The sequence below is a fragment of the Polyodon spathula genome, chromosome 10 (genome assembly GCF_017654505.1).
Source record: "Polyodon spathula isolate WHYD16114869_AA chromosome 10, ASM1765450v1, whole genome shotgun sequence".
Classification (NCBI taxonomy): Eukaryota; Metazoa; Chordata; class Actinopteri; order Acipenseriformes; family Polyodontidae; genus Polyodon; species Polyodon spathula.
This window is the reverse complement of record NC_054543.1, coordinates 33,494,953-33,512,056: the sequence shown is the minus strand read 5'-3', so window position 1 is coordinate 33,512,056 and position 17,104 is coordinate 33,494,953. Positions and strand designations below refer to the sequence as shown.

Sequence of the window (17,104 nt, the reverse complement as noted above, 5' to 3'; positions counted from 1 at the left end):
TATATCTTTGTTTTATTGCAAACAATTCATGCATTATAAAACAAAAGCAGAATGTTCAGGTTTCTCCTCTAATATAGCTACGGAGTGTTTAATTTGTGTACAACCCATTGTACACATTTCAAAAAGACAGTAAAAAGTATATCTAATTCATAGACATTTATTTGCTATACTAAGACATGATTTCTTAACATACAAGTAAAAAAAAAATATATATATATTCTAACGGTAGTTGCAAGTTACCTGTTGCTGGTTTATTTGTTGCATACATTTTACATTCATTTACAAAAGTATACCATGCATTTCATTAGTATTGCGGTATGGTTTTCATCAAATAAACATTGTCTCTTTTGTAGGGATCTTTTAAAAAAAAAAAAAAAAAAAAAAAAGAAAGATTTAGGCAACAATACAAAATATAAAACAAATCTGAAACTTGTTTGAGAGTTAAAAAGAAAAACAGGTGTACTAAATACTTTTGTAATATTACTGCACATTTCTGTTGCAGAGCTACAAAACTAGCAATTTTATTTCACTATCAATCTCACCTGAAAAAAATGAGCTGATCCACCTTTTTTGAGGGGTAATTTTTAAAGCTATTTTGTTAGGTGGTACGTTTCAAATGAAGCTGCATGTCTTTCTGGCATTGAACCAACATCTAGACAGGTAGAAAAAACATGGACATTTTTGCAATTTCACATCCTGAGGAAAAAGCTTATTTTAAGACGTTGCTCTTGGAAATGATCTACCTCTGCCAAATATTTTTCTTTCAAACCCTCTTTCAAAAACCCCTGGCTCAGCACATTTTTCAGAAACCAGGTAGTTACTAATCCAACATAAACTCATTACTCAGACCACATGAACTGAGATGGAGAAAAAATCTCCCCACCATTTCAGACAAAAAGGGGCTTTACTGTTAAAGCCACATGGAGGAGACGTGATTTCAGTCCAATCTCAGTGTTTTTATAATAGAACCTGGACATACATTACTTGGTATAGAATAAACACAAGGATCTGTGTTTATGTAAGAATGAATATCCTATCTTTGAGATCATGTAGAAAAAAAAAAAAGATGGTTAACTTTTTTTTTTTTTTTTTTTTTAATGTTCAGAGACAGCTTGGGTCTATTACATGTTGGTACAATTTAATATGTATGAAAACTGCTCTCAAATGGGGAATAAATGGACAATGTTGTACAACCATGTCCTTTCAAAACACTTCAGTAGAATGAGCAGCAGGTTTACCGTGAACAATTACTGGGCACAGCAAATATGTTTTGGAAGCAATCCAAAATTTGTAATGCCTAACATTTGAGGGACAAAGAAAGAAAAAAAAAAAAAGATACTGCACCTTTAAAAGTGCCTTTATGCCTACATATTTACAATGTAATAAACCAAAAAGTGCATCTGCAATGGAATCGAGGAAAATAATTTTGCAGGTTATATTGCTGTCTTCATACATTTTCACATTGTTCTTTACTGCTTTTATGTCATCGGTTGGATGTTGATCTTTTTTACAGTCTGTTGCCTAACAACGCAGCACAAAACAAAGATTACAAATCGGTACAAAGACTGCTGCGTTACCTCATTTTGCTTCACTTCTTTAATTTTTGCCTAAAAAACCTCTAAAATCCCACTTTGGTGTAATACTGAAGGCCTATACAGCAAGTAGGTTAATTACATATTAGCGCCCACACAGCAAATATTATACTGGGTATTAGTTTAGGATCTACAGAGCTGTACATTTAGTAATTTACAAAAGTAATTTAAAGAGACTGTACCCCAAGTCTTTAAGTAAGCATTATGCAAAACATATATACTGGAAGATATACATAAAAACCAAATCAGGGTATTCCTTTTAGCTTTTATTTAAAAAAAAAAAAAAAAAATCATGTCTCTAAACATTTCTATAATGTTGTATACTATGCCGTTTTTCCAATTTGCAAACTGAAGTGTTAAACCACATTCTACTGACTATTTGTTTTAAATACACCTAGTTAGTAAAAAGCTCTTTCAAGTCAAAAGCAGGGTCAAAATTAAGAAAGCATTTAAAAATCACACATTTTGTGATTTATTTTCCGATTGTAGAAAGCCTACCTCTCCCCCATTGGAGAGGACACAACTCTGCAGCTCTGGAACCCTAAGTGAACCCTCTTGGGTTGTGACCATGGGTTTATTCATGGAGCTCATTTGATGCCTTTTGCAATAACGTGATTGAAACTGTCCTTGCTTGAGGATTGACAGGCCTTAAATAGAAGGCTTGGCCTCTACACTGATTCCATGGAGTTCCCATATCAGCCAACTCCCCTTTTGCTGCTTATGTTAAACTACTCCACTTGTACTAAAGCACATGTCCAATACTATCTGTTTTCACCCTTGTAGTTGTATTATTGCTTCCTAATTCCACCTAGCAAGAGTCCCTTGCCCAGTACAAATGCATCTTTGAATACTCTGTATTCTATAAACAGTAAGACACATCTGGTACATACCTACCTTACCTTTTTACTCCGAGTATAATCCAGCTGTGCTATTTTTTGCTTTAAAACTATACGTTAGTCTATGCTATCACTAAAAGCAATCGCCATGCAATGCTATGTTATCAGCCCTGTAAACAAATGCAGATATTTGTACATTTTAGATAAAGCTGTAACAGGGATACTGTCTCTTTAAAAACTTATACTTTGTCTGACAACCCCTCACCTCCTGAGTCTATCTCATTTTTAGGGTCAGATGAGAAGCACAGAAAGAGACGGCTTCTTAAGGTTTTATAGGCATATTTGAAATACATCATGTGTCCCATGACGACAAAGGAGACTGAGATGATCACCAGCAGGCCAAATGCCTCTGGGTTTGGTGCAAGAATCACCATGATATAGTGCAGAAGGTCGAGAAGATAATTCATGGAGTTCTGGACACCGTTTATGACACCTCTCTCAGACTCGATCACATTTTCTTGGATTAGCTGGGTCACAGTTAAATCGAAGGACCAAAGGCCTAAAAGAAAAATAAATAAATAAATAAAAATCAACACATAACACACTTCTATTGCAGAGCCTTTGGACAATTGTACATGTACACTTGACTAATAAAGAAACGCATCAAAGGTCATTAATGCCTTGGTTATATGAACACTTCAAGTCTTACATGACTTCTCTGAATGTCATTCTGTTACATAACTTCTGAAACTATTACCACGTCCTCACTGTCCAACGGCACCAGTAAGGCAACCACAATGCTTTTCGGCTTGCTTCACACTATTAAACAATCATATAAAATCATGTTCTATATGCTTACCAACTCTAGCAGCAATGACCCCAGCAAACAGGAAGCTCACAGACAGGTAAGATACAACTTGAGGCTTCATCTCCTCAATCTCGTAAGCAGATGTGGACCCATTGATAAAGCTGTGTGTTTGAGTAATGAGGGAATGCCCTGTTGTAGGGTTAGCTTCAGGCAAGGAACTATCTCCCATCAAGTGGCTTGTGAGACCTTGAAAGGGGGACACAGTCAGATCCAAAGGACTTCCAGGCATGAAAACAGAGACCACGCACAACGCCAAGCAGGAGATCTGAGCCATCCCAGCGATGAACCCTGTGCGGACCAGGCCACATCTCTTCCGAATCCAGGTGAAGGCCATGGTTCCCAGGATTCCGCTGATGGCGGAGGCTCCCATCAACAAGCTCAGAATGGATCCATTTAGGCCCTGGTTGTATGCAAATCCTGTGGTGATGCAGTCGAACCCCAACACAGTCATGTACAGAAAGGCAAGGCCCATGCCAGCAAAGAAGATGGGCTGATTGTAGTAAGCCACCCATCCATCTCGTAATGTGCGGAATGGCTGTGTGATATTGTAGCAGCATCCATTCTTCTTCTCCACAGAGCTTGCTATAGCAACTCCGCTCACCAGTTCAGAGCTTTCAGATGGTTTCTGAACAGCTTCAAGCACTGCAGTTACAGAAAAGAGAATTAGAACATTTTTGCAAAGAAATATTTTGTTGCAAAAAAACAGATGCCAATCTAAAGCTGGTAATTAACATTAGAGAAAACACAATTATAGAATCAGTATATTTGATTAAGATTTTCAGAACACATATTACTCTTTACATGTAATTTGTAAGACATTTAGAGGTAGATGTACTAAGATGGGCCAGTTGCAGTGCAATTTGCATTTTCGTTACGACAATTCACAAAGTTCACATTTTGTCCTATGTACTATGAAAAATATGTTAATGAAGAGAGCCGCAATATACTAATTTAAATATTATTTGGATACCGTCCATACATGCAAGGGTGCAAGAATCAAAAAACATTGTTTTTCTTAAATGTAAACATCTGTACAATGCATTCTGTTCCGTCGTTTACCTATTTTAATACTGTTACATATATAAAATGAAAGGCAGTTTAAACCCATCAGATTCTATAGTGGGGCCCCCACCTGCACCCCCAAAAAGCTTTTCATAATCATAAAGTAGCCCCTCACTAAACCAGACATGTTTGTCCAACATAAGGAAGTGTCAGGTTTAAAAGCAATACAATTTAAATAAATAAATAAATAAATTCGCACACACATACATTTACAGTTCTTGATGTACTTCAAATATAAATCACTGCGCTGAAATAACACTAATGTGTTTTGGGTATGCTACACATTACATTATGTAACACAAAATAAATCATGCTACTTAATTGAAACTAAATGATTTTAGGGTTTATTTTATTTTAATTATTATTTTTAACTTTGTCTTCTTAGTAGGCTAGACAATTAACACACAATAGATCGTGGTCCTACACAGATGCTGAGAATGAGCTGGAGGGGTTAGTGGCACGTGTGCAGTTTATTGATCCCAACAGACTGGGGAAATCAGAAATGTCATAGAAATGTGTTTAAGGCTTTTAAGTACATCCTGACTAGTGAAAATGAGGTACTTGGGTGTTCGTCTCAAATACTTTGAGCACAGCTGGCAGCACACGAGAAAAAGCAGACTGGCTAATGACAGCAACAACTGCAACTGTTTAAAACATGCTTTCAAAAGTTCTTAACAAATTGCTGCAATTGTAAGTGTCACAATTGCCCACAGCTTTAGTACATCAATACAGTATTTTTGATCCCTCATTTGCATTATCTCCACCCTGTTTTTGCAAATTTCTGCAAGAATGCCCAGAATTACATATTAATTTAAGGCTAAAGCGAAAATAAGAATTGCGGCTGCAAAGCATTTCTTAAAATTATGTTAAAAGGAGTTGCATTTGTTTTTATTTTTTTGTTTGTTTGTTCTTTTGTTTTTTTAAATGTAGTTGTTCACCAATGATTTTTACACCGGTTTTCTCCCAGTTTGGAATGCCCAATTATTATTTTTATCCCAGTTCAGCCCCGCAACTCCTGTGCAGACTCGGGGAAACGGTGGCAGACACGTGTCCTCTGAAATGTGTCCTGCAAAGCCATCTTTTTTCAAACTGCAGGTCTACAGCGATGCCACCAGATCCATAGTGCTGGAGTAAAACACAGATCTGAGTGGCTTCTACAGCAGACCCGCAGACGCCCTATCAGCCACAGGAGTTCGCTGCCCCCTGGGAACTCCCGACCATGATCGGCGATGGCATAACCTGGACTTGAACCAGCACTTGAGCACTTGTAATCCAGTAACATGGTGTGAATACCTTTCTGAATATTGAGCTGCTTTAGCGCTTGCTCATCTTCCTTCTGGCCTGTCTTGATGGCGAGTGCAGGTGTCATCTGATAAACCTTCCAGAGGAGGAAGTACTCCAGGCACATGGAGCACAGGTTCCAGCCCACGATGAACCCACAGCCGGCCATAGGGGAGGAGAAGGTTATGATCTGTCCCACTGCCAGGGGCGCCAGAATGTTTGTCAGCTGATCGATTCTTCTCACTGTGGCATTCATGTCTGTTTTGGAGAAAAATGGAACCGATTTTAGAAAAAAAGGAACGTTTCATATAGAACTCACACCAACAAATAAATGAAATAGTGTATAATGGATATATTTGTATTACTTGAATAGCCTGCCAAACTCTATAGGGGACCTGGAACTGCAGAAAACATATCCTTTTACCATAAAACTAAAATTGCAAGCAAAATCACTGACATTGCTCATGCAAGATGGAGTTTAAAATACCAGTGACACAGGTAAAAAAATATCTTCCTGTAATTACTATGTTTTTATAATATGTAGCCATCAATACACACATGACCTGACTGGGGTTTAAAATGGCAGGAAAGCAATTCTGTCATTTCTCACACTCAAGCCAACAAGCAGAACACAAATGTCCGAATCAGTAGTAAAAACTAGGGGCAAGTTTACAGTTTTAACCCTTTAGACAATGTACTTTTTTCCTTTCTATGTGTAAGGATATCCATAAACTGCAGTTATCATTGTGTTTACATACATGAGAAAACTGGGGTATGGTCTGGGGTACAGCATGTGATATTCACATATTTCCATAAATAAAGGTTGCAAGGTACACTCATATAAATAAAAACTGCTTCTCATAACATCCAGTACAAGGACAGAGACTGTAAACTTGCTGACTCCATCTGATGAACTTTGTGTAACAAGTTGAACCAGATCTTGTTAGGCTACTGCATGAATATAAATGAAGACAGCATACCTGCCAGCCTGCTTCTGTCTTCTCCTGCCACCACGACAATCCAATCTCTTTGAATGGTGATGGCTGTCGCAGTGCTGGCCAAGTTTGCAACGTTTGCAATGGAGATGACTAAGATGTAGCAGACAGTCTGTAAGCAAGAAAAAAACAAAACCAAAAAACGTAACATTTTAATTATTATTATTTATTTTATTTTTTTTTATGTTAATGCTATAGCAATATTAAAAGACAAGCAGGGATAGTGCAGCTATGAGGCACGTTCATGTGTTTGTTAAACTGTGAACGAAAAAGTCAGCATAAAATATTTTCACAAACTCCTATTGAGATTATCAAATCAGCAGAGGCTTAAAATGACCTATTAGAAACTGGCATATTGCCAGTTTCATTTAAAGTTTCATGTAAACTTGTAAAGCAGGATAAACTCATTCACAGCAGACATGAGCAAACATGTTCCTTTTCATTGGCCCCTTGCTAAGAGGTGGTCATGTTTTGTTTATTAAGGGAGGTCAGACAAGTTGCTGGAGTTCATTTCCCCCCCCCCCCCGACTAATTCCTGTCTTTTTATGGTGGTCTGTGCATACAGCAGCACAGTGTCTCCCAGAAGATAAAATTGCTATTTGCTGAGACACCAACAGCCTGCAATGTTTACCTAACATGTTTTATTTAAGCACTTATTAGATAACATATATTGCCAGATAAAAACAATGTAAACATATGCTATATATGGGACTGTTTATTTGATCTAGGTCAACCTATAGGGCCTATATTTCCCATTAAAAGAAAGGTAATAAAAGCTGACCTCCACTAAACAAAAATGTGCTGGCAGTGCATATTTGTGGACCTCATAGCAGAGCTCTGATAGCTCTGCTTTCAGACATAGATAGGTATGTGTCTGCTCAGCTTAAAATAAACAAACCTTGGCTTTTGTTTAATTATTGCATGCAGCTTTTTTAAAAACACTTAAACTGTAGGCTCCAAAACTGAAGAGTTTCTCACATCTCGCTTTATTACAAATCAGAAAGACATGACATGTGGATGTAACAGTGACATTTGTGTTTTCACTATATCTTTAGAGGATAGAGTGAAATAAGTAATGTTTCTTTGTTCTTTGAAAACTTAAACATACAATGGATTATAGAAAAAAAAAATCTAACACTTACAAGCAGCCATCCATTGAAGAGAGACACAAGCTGGACTTTACACAGGAAAACCACCATAAGGAGGATGCCACACAAAATGACAGCTGAGTTTTGGACAATCAGTGATGTCCGAGCGACTGTTGGGGATTGAAAAGCAAACAAATCCATTAGAAAACAGCTTTAATGCTAGCCAATTCATTGTACAATTAGAGAAGCATATCTTAGAATGTGTAAAACCATTTCCAAAAAAATTACTCACTCATTAGGTTAAAAATAAATGTTAGTTGTGAAATAACAGCCAAGTGTGCCGCTAGCTTACTCTTTTCAAATTGTGTGGCCTAACCTAAAGAGTTTGGAACAGTGCCTTGATCAATTTACTGTTTCAAAATGAATGCCTGTAAACTGACTGTGGTATGAAATCACTGTGCCGTATTAGTTAAAGTATGTACAATATACTGTAGCAGGACTCTGTTTACCAAGCAGTCCCAACGAAGGCTGTAAAGTCACATTCAGGTACCAAAGGGTTAAAATTGTCTCAATCTAAATAAGAATCAAATGAAAACTGCATAAATTTGTTAGCACACAATTACCCTTTTGGCATACAGTGTAGGCTAGTCATCCAATTTCACTGAAATAAACATTGCAATACTTCCGCTGGCTTGCTTAAAAAAAAAGTCCAAGGGGTCTTGAGTAATGTACTGCAAGACAAAGGTTTATTGTTATGCAGTGGAGTTTGAGCCCTGGCCTATAAGAACAGCAGAAAACATACTTTTAGTTCAACAGTATGGTAGCTTGCTGGCATTCATGTTTTAAGTAGATGTTGCTAAGACACACCTTTCAGCCTGGCGCTCTTGTCCACCCAGTCTCCTATGATGGCTCCCAGCAGCAGAACCGACGCTGCGACCACAAGCCCATAGACAGCAGTCAGGAGCAGACTGTTGCCATAGAGTTCAACCAGGAACACTGCCACTGCAAAGTGCCACATTCTGTCCCCCTATGGGGAAAAAAGTACAGTATACAGTTCACAAATGGAAGTGAGTGAGTAACAACCCCAAGAGTACATATTGTTGATTTTAACAGCACCAGTCATCAGTTAATTTACTCTTCAAGGGCCTATGGCAAGTACATTTAACCAAGGGACTGTTTTTTTCTAGGCTACTATCAGGTTGGTTGTTTTGATGTTAAAACAATATTATAATAAATTACTGGGCACGAAATCGGTGCAAGGGTTAATTATACCAAGAAGGAACTTAAGCATCTAGGAACTAAACAAGAGTCAGCTGATCAGCTGTATTTGTGGTTAAGTTGAAAATGTTTACTGCATTCAAGGGCACTGTATATTGTGTCAATTTTACCTATAAAGCTTTGCTTTGATTTCAATACCAAGCCATGTAGACTTTGATGTAGATATTTGTTTGTCTCCGACAGTCTGGACACACGTGTTTGATACAAAAAATAAACAAAAAAAAAATCGACCCGCTTTCACATTATTTGGCATTTGTACTGTATCTAATGAATACTGACCAGTTACTTTTGCCTTCATTTCCTGTCTGAATGTACATAGCGGATGAAACAAAATAAAGATCATTTGGGCTAACTGAACTAGGAAACAAACCCCAGCACCAATCAAAAAACTCATCCAAAGCTGTAATTGAATCTGTGCAATTTGAAACCAGAAATGTAAATATTTGACCCCTACTCTAACAGAGTTTGTCTGTTACTGCTCTGACATGCAGTAAAAGATGAATCTGACATTGGCAATCAAAACAGCTACCGGTATTTTAAATGAAACCTGGACCCATGTATAGAGGACCTTAGTCCAGAACACTACAAAATCCTGTCATTAACTGTACTTAATCTCACGGTCAAATACAGTTCATGTAACAAATAAAACAAGTTTGTGTCGTCTCTGCCCTTTTTTGGACTTGAAAAACTAATCAAAACATGGAGACAGTACTACACTGCCTTGTCAATCAATATATTTGAAATGTGTGCGACTGTGCTTTATTCAAATGCAGCAATAAACAGGATCATTTTCCACAAATGCCAACAAAAATAACAGCAGGTGTTCTTTCTGTACTTTCAGGATAAAAACATTTAGAAGGAATGAGGTTAACAGCTACCACACATGATCCCTGCTCTTGTACCCCTTTCAGAGTTTAGTTTCATACATGGAGAAGTACAATGGTATATAGCAGCGTCATGTGTCCCAACCTGCCGTAACTGGATCTTACCATCAAAACAAGATTTGGGAATAAAATACAATTGAAAAAGATTCGGTTACATGACTAGCATTACAGATACAAGAAGGTGAGAAGAATAAATCAACATTACTGTGCGATTTTGGAAAGACAAGATTACTTTGTATTGTAATAAAACAAGTCAGATACAGCCATTTCTAATCTATTCCTCTTTCACTCCACTGACTAAAAATGTCATCCGTGGTATATTAGGATCAACTTGCTCAGAGGTGGATTTTGGACAGGTGTTAATGGCAGACGCAGTTGTAAGATGACAAACCCATATATACAGTTGTAGTCAAAGGTTTATATACCCCAATGGAAATTTATAATTTCTATAAATTTATCAAACAAAACTATTTAGGAAAAATCTTTTGTAGCAAAAGTTTTGCTTTTGTGGATGAGAAAAAAAAAAAAGTTACAAGAAATACATGTCTACAATTATTTACTTCAGCAATTTTATTTTGCAAAACTCCAAAAATGCTAAAAGTATTAATACCCTTTGATACTATGATTAGTATTGTCTACAAGGTGCTATTAATTTAAATATGATAATGCAGAACCTAATTCTAGCAAAGACTAGAAAATGCTAGATTGTGGGTGAACATTCTTACAGAGTATAAAAGGGTTAGGGGTAGGGTGATTGCTGTCATTATGGGAAAAAAATTAAAGAGCTATCTGAATACCTTAAGCAAAAACTTATTTATTGTCATAAAGCTGGAGAAGGATACAAGAAGATTTCCAGGCATTTAAGTATCCAAATTTCAACTATTGTTTCTATTATTAAGAAGTACAAAACTCGTGGTACTGTCACAACGCTCCCACGGTCTCGAAGAAAGAAGGTTCTTTCATCAAGAAAAAGTAGAAGAATTGTGAGGAAGGTTAATAACAATCCGAGATTGACTGCCAAAGATATTCACAGTGAATTGACTGCAAGAGGGACTGGGGTTTCCATTTCAACCACAGGTCGAGTATTGCATGGTGAAGCTCTCAATAGTTGCAGGCCAAGGAAAAAGCCACTCTTAGGAAAACATCCTAAGGACATTCTCTTAAAGATTGCAAAACTGCATTTGAATGATGGATATGAGTTCTGGTCAAAAGTTTTGTGGAGTGATGGAGTCATGCTGTTTGGAGAAAGTCTGGTGAGGTGTACAAAGAAAAGAACACCATACCTACTGTCAAGCATAGAGGTGGTAATATCCTTCTATGGGTCTGTTTTTCCTCAAATGGCACAGGAAATTTAGTTCCAATATATGGTAAAATGGATTCCATAGCATACCAAAAGATATTGGCCAATCATCCAAAACCCTCCGCTACAAAACTTGGTTTAAAGTGCAACAGGACGTTCCAATACAACAATGATCCAAAAGCACACAAAATCTACTTCAGAATGGTTAAAGAAGAATAAAATCAAGTTTCTGGAATGCCCTACTCAAAGTCCCGATCTAAATCCGATTAGAACATAAGAAAGTTCACAAACGAGAGGAGGCCATTCGGCCTATCTAGCTCTTTTGGTTGTAGGTAGCTTAATGATCCCAGAATCTCAAATGCAGCTTCTTGAAGGATCCCAGGTTGTCAGCTTTAACAACATTGCTGGGGAGTTGGTTCCAGACTCCCACGATTCTCTGTGTAAAAAAGTACCTCCTATTTTCTGTTCTGAATGCCCCTTTATCTAATCTCCATTTGTGACTCCTGGTCCTTGTTTCTTTTTCAGGTTGAAAAAAAACCCTTGGGTCAACAGTCAATACCTTTTAGAATTTTGAATGCTTGAATCAGATCGCTGCATAGACTTCTTTGTTCAAGTCTGAATAGATTCAATTCTTCTAGCCTGTCTGCATATGGCATGCCTTTTAAACCCGGAATAATTCTGGTTGCTCTTCTTTGTACTCTTTCTACAGCAGCAACATCCTTTTTGCAGGACGGTGACCAGAACTGAACACAATATTCTAGATGAGGTATTACTAATGCATTGTAAAGTTTTAACATTACTTCCCTTGATTTAAATTCAACACTTTTCACTATATGTCCGAGCATTTTGTTGGCCATTTTTATAGTTTTCTATAATAGAATAAGTCATTAATGTAGATTAGGAATAGCAGAGGACTTAATACTGGTCCCTGTCATACTCCACTGGTTACCTTGCTCCATTTTGAGGTTTCTCCTCTAACCAGTACTTTCTGTTTTCTACATGTTAACCACTCCCTAATCCATGTACATGCATTTCCTTGAATCCCTTTGAGAATTAATCTTTAATGCAGGACTTTGTCAAAAGCTTTCTGGAAATCTAAATAAACTATGTCGTATGCTTTGCAATTATCCATTGTTGATGTTGCATCCTCAAAAAAAATAAAAAATAAAAATAAAAAATCAAGCAGATTAGTTACACACGATCTCCCTTTCCTAAAGCCATGCTGACTGTCTCCTAGGATACTGTTACCATATAGGTAATTTTCCATTTTGTATCTTATTATAGTTTCCATAAGTTTACATATAATAGAAGAAGTCAGGCTTATTGGTCTGTAGTTACTGGAGTCGGTTTTGTGGATCGGTGTTACGTTTGCAATTCTCCAGTCTGTCAGTACAACCCCTGTGTCAAGACTGTTGCATGATCTAGGTTAGCAGTTTGTAAAAAACTTTTCATTTCTAAGTGTACTATTGGGAGGATCTTAACCGGCCCAGGGGACTCGTTTATTTTAAGAGCTCATAGTCCCTTTAACACTTCTGCCTCTGTTATGCTAAAGTTATTTAAAACAGAATAAGAACAGGTCGACATTTGGGGCATGTCTGTATCCTCCTTTGTAAACTTGTGAAAAATAATCATTTAATACATTTGCTATTTTTTTTCTCTTCGTCTATGACTTTGCCATTTGTAGCTCTTAGACATTTTACCTCCTCTTTGAATGTTCTCTTACTGTTATAACATTGGGAAAACTGTTTGGAATTGGTTTTAGCCCCCTTAGCAATGCTCATTTCTATCTCTCTCTTGGCCTTTAACTTCCTTTTTGACTTGTGTTTGTAGTTCCAAGTATTCTTTCTGTGTACTTTGTTCTTGGTCCCTTTTAAACGCTCTGTAAAGTGCGCCTCTCTCTCTCTCTCTCTCTCTCTCTCTCTCTCTCTCTCTCTCTCTCTCTCTCTCTCTCTATACATTTTTTTTTAATTGATCTACTACACCAATTTGGTCATTTTGTTTTAGATTTTGATTTGTCAACTTTTGGGATGGAATTGTTTTGTGCCTGTAGTACTACATTTTTTTCTGTGGATGTTTTCTCTATTTTACTCCAACCTACTACCGTTAGTCTCTGTTTCATTCCTTCATAGTTTGCCTTTCTAAAATTGTAAACCTTAGCTTTAAATCATTACTTTTTAGGTTTTAAAAAGCACATCAAAATTAGACCACGTTGTGGTCTGAGTTTGCCAATGGTTCTCTGACCTCTGTTTTAGTTATTCTGTCTTTGTTATTTGAAAAGACTAAATCAAGGCATGCCTCCCCTGTAGTCGGTGCCTTGACAAACTGCATTAGGAAGCAGTCATTTGTCATTCCACTATTTCAAATTTTGTCTGTCGTGCTCCCGACCGGGTTTTCCCATTTTACATTAGTATGGCTTCTCCTTTGCTACACGCATTTCTAATGTCACTGTATAACAGATTATTTTGCTTTTTATTTAAGTGCAGTCCATCACACCTATACAGGACAGTTTTTTTTTTTTTTATTTAGTCATTGCTTATGATTTTTCTCCCCAATTTAGAATTGCCAATTATTATTAATCCCGGTTCACCGCTGCAACCCCCCGGCGACTCAGGGAAATGGCAGCTGAAACACGCGTCCTCTGAAGCGTGTCCCTGCCTAGCTGTTTTTATTCACACTGCTGAACCACAGCAAAGCCACCACACCTATAGTGCCGGAGGACAACACAAAGCTGAATGGCTCCACTGCAGACCCGCAGGTGCTCTATCAGCCACAGGGGTCGCTGGTGTGTGGTGAACCATGGATTGCCCTGCAGACCTAAGCCCTCCCTACCCAGGCAGCACTCAGCTAATTGTGCGCCACCCCCTAGGAACTCCCAGTCACAGTCTGCAATGACATAGCCTGGATTCGAACCTAGAGAGTCCTTGTTGTAGAATGTGGTCCAATGTTCAAAGGTGGTGAAGCCTTCCTGTGCGCACCACGATTTCAGCCATGCATTTATTTTCAGCTGTCCATATGGTCTTTTGCAAGGTGACGGCAGCAAGCTATCCCAGAAAATACCACAGTTTTGGTCTGTCTTAATTTTCTTCCTAGCTCTCTGAATTTGTTTTGCAGGTATTTTGGTCTGTTCAGAATCTTTGGTATGAGTTGAAGGCGGCTGTGCATAAGGGAATTCCTCTGAATGTGAATGAAATTGAACAATTCTGCATTGAAGAAAGGTCACAAATCACTAAAGAATCATGCCAAAAGCTCACTGATGAATATCCTAATTAAAACAGGTTATTAATGCTAAAAGGTGCCTCAACTAGTCAGATTATGAATACTTTTGAATTTATATTTTTGGAGTTTTGCAAAAAAAAGAAAATTGCTTGAATAAATAACTGCAGACTACACTTCTTGTAACTTTTTTCCTCATCCACAAAAGCAAAACTTTTGCTACAAAAAGATTTTTCCTACTATTATTTGTTTGAGAAATTTCTACAAGTTATAAAATATCCATTGGGGTACCATAGAACTTCAAATTAAATGCCTCCGGCGTTTATTTACAATATCTGCCATCACACACGGCGTGTATTGGAGACGGTTGTTTATATTAGATCACTAGCTTCACATGCAACAGGTGGTTTTACCTCTTTCAAAAAACTGGAGTTAAGAACATAAGAAAGTTTACAAACGAGAGGAAGCCATTCAGCCCATCTTGCTCGTTTGGTTGTTAGTAGCTTATTGATCCCAGAATCTCATCAAGCAGCTTCTTGAAGGATCCCAGGGTGTCAGCTTCAACAACATTACTGGGGAGTTGATTCCAGACCCTCACAATCCTCTGTGTAAAAAAGTGCCTCCTATTTTCTGTTCTGAATGCCCCTTTGTCTAATCTCCATTTGTGACCCCTGGTCCTTGCTTCTTTTTTCAGGTCAAAAAAGTCCCTTGGGTCGACATTGTCAATACCTTTTAGAATTTTGAATGCTTGAATTAGGTCGCAGCGTAGTCTTCTTTGTTCAAGACTGAACAGATTCAATTCTTTTAGCCTGTCTGCATATGACATGCCTTTTAAGCCCGGAATAATTCTGGTCGCTCTTCTTTGCACTCTTTCTAGAGCAGCAATATCTTTTTTATAGCGAGGTGACCAGAACTGAACACAATATTCAAGGTCTTACTAGTGCATTGTACAGTTTTAACATTACTTCCCTTGATTTAAATTCAACACTTTTCACAATGTATCCGAGCATCTTGTTAGCCTTTTTTATAGCTTAATTTTAATTAACGAAAATATTTCCCATAATCTGCAGGTGGCTGGTGTTTCGCCCTAAACTCTCGGGTTCAATAACTAAACTCGAAATACTATAATATTTAATCGTCCATGGGCTGCTCTTTAATTACATGGAATAAAAAAAAAATCGACAACAATAATCATTCATGTAAACCATACTTTAAAACGTGCACGAGCATTCATATTGTGTCCAATATTTCTATAGAAACTATTCGTGGACACGGCAAAAAAAAAAAAAAAAATAGTAATGCCAATAGAATGACGTACGTTTCAGTACAAGTACAGTTGTACAATACGTGTTTCTGGGTTTGGGTCCGTTTAATTTCTGCTCCAGATATACATAAATAAACCAAATTTACAAGGTTTGTCAATTACTATTACTATTACTATTATTACCATGTTCTACTGAATTCAGGGATAGGCAACACTCAAATTTAATAGGCGGCACTGAAACCCTGATGTTGATGTGCCTCTTCCTCTTACTGTAGAACCCTTCTGCAACGATGCAGAGAAGCGTTAAAAACACAAGCAGCCCTGGAAACAACAGGATATGGGTAACCAATCACTGTCATTCACGGTAAGACTTTAGAAAACAAATTGCATTGTCATTACGCTGGAGACTATACAATGCTACCAATAAATATTATTTGGTAATATTTCTATTGTTCAACTTACCCATGTTGACAAAGCGTGCCCAAGGTAAATGAAGAACTTTGCTGATGTGAAATAGTCGGCGGCAGAATCTGTAATGCATATACGATGTGACGGTCAAGTTAGCTGGCTATCATACACTGCATGCAACCACAAATACACATTGTACATCAGCACAACAGAAAGTTTTAAAGTTATGTACAAGTTGCACAGCAACTGATATTTTTTAACACAATTGACCCTTGTAGCTGATGCAAAACTATACGTCATGTCTGGAATTCTGTACAGACTAATTAATTAAATACACAGACTTACCATAACAACGTTTCTTGTTTTCTGCTTTAAGTGGCATATTTAATATTTTTCTTGCTCTTGTTGTGCCTGAAATTCCTTCAATGCCCTGTTCCTTTTTTAGTGCTGTGCAAAAATTTAAATGCGTTTTCTATGAGAAATTTGAATATATTTTCCTTCCTTCCAAACTTAGCTATCACTGTAGCTGAAGTTGGAAAGCAATGTTTTTAGATTGAGCTGTTTTGAGCTGTACTGCAAAAGCAGAATCTTCTCTTTCGCAGAGCTATGCTCCACTTCAACACTAGCTCAGATGGAGTTCTGTTGTTCACTCTATTTACAAATCCCCTGGTTCGACGTTTAAATACGTAAGCGTCACGTGCCTCCAGACCACAGCCTAACAATGATCGATCTCAGAACAAATTATTTTGCTGTGGTCCTGTCAAGCATGAATTGTGAAAAATAACAAACAAGAATCAGTGTGTCAACTTGAGAGGTTCTTATTTGTTTTGTATCTGCCTGTCTGCTAGAAACAAAGGAGATATTTAAATCGTCCAGGGGCTGAATACAGTTTAAGAACATAAGAACATAAGAACATAAGAAAGTTTACAAACGAGAAGAGGCCATTCGGCCCATCTTGCTCGTTTGGTTGTTAGTAGCTTATTGATCCCAAAATCTCATCAAGCAGCTTCTTGAAGGATCCCAGGGTGTCAGCTT

The 17,104-nt window shown here is 37.5% G+C and overlaps 1 protein-coding gene across 1 annotated transcript; it reads right to left on the bottom strand.

Moving 5' to 3' along the window:
• Positions 1-16,705, bottom strand: LOC121322277 (solute carrier family 40 member 1-like). Its single transcript, XM_041261997.1, has 8 exons — positions 16,415-16,705; positions 16,124-16,191; positions 8,590-8,749; positions 7,777-7,892; positions 6,620-6,746; positions 5,652-5,897; positions 3,288-3,938; positions 1-2,987 (listed from the first exon to the last, which is right to left on the bottom strand). Exons 1-8 carry the CDS (start codon positions 16,449-16,451, stop codon positions 2,668-2,670), a joined length of 1,725 nt encoding a protein of 574 aa, XP_041117931.1. The 5' UTR covers positions 16,452-16,705; the 3' UTR covers positions 1-2,667.
• Positions 16,706-17,104: the final 399 nt, after the last annotated feature.